General features: G+C 40.8%; 1 protein-coding gene across 1 annotated transcript in view; it reads right to left on the bottom strand.

Moving 5' to 3' along the window:
* The window catches only part of zgc:171482 (zinc finger protein), a 29,411-nt gene that overhangs the window by 19,188 nt on the left and 5,223 nt on the right, over positions 1-5,000 (bottom strand). The window contains 1 exon segment of the mRNA XM_048270267.1: positions 1,517-1,621. Coding sequence (XP_048126224.1) covers positions 1,517-1,621 — 105 coding nt within the window.

Raw genomic sequence — 5,000 nt, 5'->3', positions numbered from 1 at the left:
ATAACCGATATGTAAAACTGATATGTCAGTTGTCAAAAAGGAGGGTAGATAGTAAAGGTGATATGCTGCAAAAAAATCATTCAAAAACATTTAATTATGCAAACTTTCCTTTCTTCTTTTGATATACAATTGTCTATCAACTTGCATCACAAGTGTAAATCCTGTGTATGATGTTAATCCAAGAACTGAGTGTTTTATTATTTCCATAGAGTATAGGCCTACACAATGGGCTATGTGCTTGTTAAGGGACCTGTCACAAAGAGGATGCTTTGCCATCGTGTGTGTGAGTGCACGGGAGAGGGAGAGGAAGAGGTGCATGTGTGATGGCAAGTGTTACGGTTGAATAGTTTAACAAAACAGTTTTAAAATAGTTCGTAGGCTATTTAAGCATGCAATTTGTGTCCATATGTAGGCTTTAAGCTACACTTTTGAGAGCCTAAAAGGCACGTAATAGCCAGCTCAGGACGCAATTTACTTCAGGTCGGATTAAATTACGGCTGACCCTGGGTGCCTGCAGCCTGGTCTTTTCTGACAGTCCGTTTCAAAAAGGAGCAACTAGACTTTTTGACGTTTGCCTAATTTAGGACTTGTCTACTATGTAGGCCTAAGGGGTAACGTCCACCAAGGTGTCCCGTTATTCACAATTAATGGACGAGGCGAAGGCAAAGAACTCGCAACGCGCACACCCGAGTTTGTAACTAGTAGGCTAAACAGCATACTAACGATGAACTAACGTGCATCAATGGGGAATTCGCTAAATGAAGGAAGTGGGAGCTTTACTTATTGAGCCGGATCAAAGAGACAATGGCGTCCAAAGTGGTGTTTTAGTAACTTCAGTGTAGATGATTGTGATTCATTGCAACTTCAGGTAAGGTACCTTCCTTAGGCTACCTTCGAAAAATAGCTCCGTACAGCTGAAGCCCAACTCAGTCTGCCTCAGTGAGAATCCTAAACTTTCAATGTGTTCAGTCTTCGATACTGATTGGCTGCATTCGTGCCAACTAACAAATCAGACGGTGTTGTGGGCGGGACAATGCTCTCGACCACAGAGTAGCAAATGCAGGGAGGAGAGGGCTTTACAGACAAAGTAGCTGCTTCATTTTTTATCCATTTCAATATCGGGCTTATCGGTGGGAAAAATGACCGATTATTATAAAAATGCTAAATATCGGCCCTAATAATCGGCCCGGCTGATAATTGGTCGACCCCTAGTATACACACATACATACATACACACACACACACACACACACACATAAATCCATGAATCATAAAGAGACACTTTACTGGCATGCTTCTTACTCTAGAAACACACACACACACACACACAGCTAACCTACTCCAGAGGGCAGAAATGTGGGTAGACATAATCAAAAGATTGTTGTGTGTGAAAAGTAAAGAGATGGTCTGTGTGTGTGTGTGTATTTGTGTGCATTTGTGTGTGTGTATGTGTGTGTGTGTGTGTGGTGTGTGTGTGTGTGTGTGTGTGTGTGTGTGTGTGTGTGTGCATTCTCACCTCGTAGTGTGCGATGCGTTGCGACTCTGAGATGAGTTGTGCATTACAGATGTTACAGTAGCTTTCAGTGAACAGACCTGCATCATCCACTCCAGCAGTCTTCATCTGTGAACACACACACACACACACACACACACACACACACACACACACACACGCACACACACACACACACACACACACACACACACAATAGCTTTCAATGAACTGAACCACATCACCCACTCCAGTTGTGGACCGATTGGATAGGTGTCCCTCTCTATTTTCAAGAAGCTTTTGAAGACCCTCCTCTCCTAAAAAATCTAACAACCCAACTTACCTGAAATGCACCTAGGGCTTAACCTGACCCTAGCCAGATGAATTTCGCTCTGCCTAGCTCCACTCATCCATCTGGAACCGATCCATTGAAGTGTTGCTTCAGACTGCTTCACACACTGAGACTTGGGCTCGAGTCACACTTAATGGCCTCCTTACACCCAATAACTTTGAGAAGATTTGGAAAAGATTCTTGAGAGATTGGAGTCTTTCGAGTAACGTTTGAATGGGGGGCATTAGTTAAAAGACTACAATCTTTCAAGAATCTTTCGTAAATCTTGTCAAAGTTGTTTCGCCTAGAGTGGCCATAAGTCACACAAACACTGACCTCAGACTTGACTTGTGACTCAACCTCAAAGACTTCAGACACATTATTGTGTGTTGAGGGGATTGATTGCAAAACAGTGGATGTGTTTATAAAGTTTACAAACATATGGATACAGTATGTACAGTATATAACGTTTTTACTGTTAACAGACATTGTGACTGTATAAAATCAAGGCTTTTACAGCATTGTGCAAATGAAAATTAGTTTTTTCTGTTGACAGTAGCAGAACTACTTTTTCTCTGCATTTTCTTTTTATTAAAACAGTATTTTATAAATTAACAATTAAAACCATTTAAAAACCCATTAAAACCAATAAGAATTAAAACCACTTCCCCTTGTTCTCCGGCCTGCCGCCACTTATGCATACATCTCCCAGAACTGCTTCTGACTCGCCTCTCTTCTGGTTACCTGTGCAGTGACGCACAGGGAAGTACTTTTATGAATGGCTGCCGCTAGTGGGGAGAGAGAAGTCCATGGCGGTGGATGATACGTGGGAGATGTTTTCGTTTATAATAAAGTTTGGAGTGATTACACATCTTAAAAATAGCCCCGTCCTCACATCTGAAGATGCCCTAACGGAATTTACCCAGACCGCTGCTTGCCTGACACTTCTCAAAAGAGGAGTCCAACGTTGTTTTTACGGGAGCTGTATGGAATCTATCGCCCAGAGAGGAACAGACAGCAGGAACTGGAACTGGGTTTGAAAGTTGCCCTTGTCATGACCAAAAATGCCTGCTGTGATTGTTCATTGAAAACCCGGTCTCCCTGTTTCACCTAAAACGCAACCACCTCCATATACCTAACTTCCTCCCAACCACCTCCAAATCCCTAACTTCCTCCCCGACCAACCACAAACTCTATTTTCCGTTTCTAAACCTTTTTCCTCTTTCTCAATTTTTTCTTTCACCGCTTTCTTCATTTTTTGTGACTGACTTTAAAGCATTAAAAGTTTAGGCTGCTTCTTGCCGCTTGCTGGTTGACACTTGAATGCAGTGAAATTTCCTTTTCCTTGTTCCGTTGATTTTGACTGAAACTTATTCTGTTTTCTGTTGCATTCACCGCTTAGGGAGGCTGTGGGCTCTGGCTGTGCCCCTTTATTCTTTCTGTTTGAAGCTTTTGTTTGAAGAAGAAAACTTTAAATTACCAACAGAACCTTTTTGCTTTTCCTTGCTCAATACACTGATTATGAACTATTAAGAAATTGCCGAACTTTTGTCTCTTTTTTTTTGCATACCTTGCAAGCCTTCAAACATATGATTGAAGGTTTTTTTTCGGCCCGGTTTTAGTCACGTTACAAGACATTGTGACTGTATAAAATCAAGGCTTTTACAGCATTGTGCAAATGAAAATTAGTTTTTTTCTGTTGACAGACATTGTGACAGTAAGAAGAAAACAAATGACCAATATAAGTATAGTATATATATATATATAGTAAAGCATCCATTGGTCAGAGCTGTGCATCTTTCTATACATCCTGATGTTCCTGTCTGTCAGGTCACATATAGGTACATGCTAAATAGACTATGACAAGTAGTTATAACAGCTAGTTCAACATTTGCATGTAATGACACAAGTGATGAAATAAGGCCAATTTGTTTTATGGGGTAAGACTCTGACCATTTTGACCTACATGACATTAGCCATTGAAAATAAAAAAAGAAACAGCAGGCATTTGTACAAAATTAGTTGCATGGATGTACGAAAGCACTGCTGTTTGTTCAAAATGGGGAGAAACTGTTTCAATTAAGTGTTTTGAGAATTACAATTCTGATCTGAGATACTGTATGTGCCAAAGCAATGGTGGGAAGATTTGTATTCCATTGAAACAGGGCAGAGGGGGCTAACCAGATGCAGCTCAATAATATGTGTTGTAATGATGAAGTGAAATAAATGCATGCATGTTTACTTAACCCCAATGTCCAGTTGTCTTAGCCTATGTGTCTGGGGTGTGTGCAAAGGATTTTAAGTGGTGTACAACTAAATCACGGAAATGTGTTGCTTTTCAACTGCTGTAAGAATACAATCCATACCGGCACCACATGCACCTAACATGCACATCCTTTACCAATCTTTACCTGCACCATACCTGCACCACACACACCTAACATGCACATCCTTTACCAACACCACACACACCTAACATGCACATCTTTTACCACACACACCTAACATGCACATCCTTTAACACACACATAACATGCACATCCTTTACCACACACACCTAACATGCACATCCTTTACCACACACACCTAACATGCACATCCTTTACCACACACACATAACATGCACATCTTTTACCACACACACCTAACATGCACATCCTTTACCACACACACACACCTAACATGCACACCTAACATGCACATCCTCTATTCCCCTATTCATCCTCTTTCCCTGCTTCCATCAACCTCCACCTCCTTCAACCACCTTCTCCATCAACCTCCACCTCCTTCCACCACACATTAACTTTACTCTTAACTCCACTCTCATCCTCTGTAAATGTAAATGTGTGTGTTTGTGTGAGTGTGTGTTAGGGGTGGGTGATATGGACAAAAAATAATATCTATATTTTTTGTGATTTTCATGATAACGATAATGAGTCGATATAAAAAAAAATTAAAAGTCTGAGTTACTTTACAGCTCATTATTTATGAATAGCATCAATACAATAATAACCAATAACCTGTGACTTTTTAACCAAATCACCAATGCATTCACTCTATGACACATTTCCAATTTTGCCCCCACTTGTGTGTGTGGCAATGACATGGTCTAGCCAGCTACATTAGAGAAGATGACTAGGCCTAACAGTTTTCCAAGAGAAAGTCTGAAGCTCCTTT

This window comes from Alosa alosa, chromosome 18 (assembly GCF_017589495.1).
Source record: "Alosa alosa isolate M-15738 ecotype Scorff River chromosome 18, AALO_Geno_1.1, whole genome shotgun sequence".
NCBI classification, from domain to species: domain Eukaryota; kingdom Metazoa; phylum Chordata; class Actinopteri; order Clupeiformes; family Clupeidae; genus Alosa; species Alosa alosa.
This window is presented reverse-complemented; position numbering and strand designations above follow the sequence as displayed.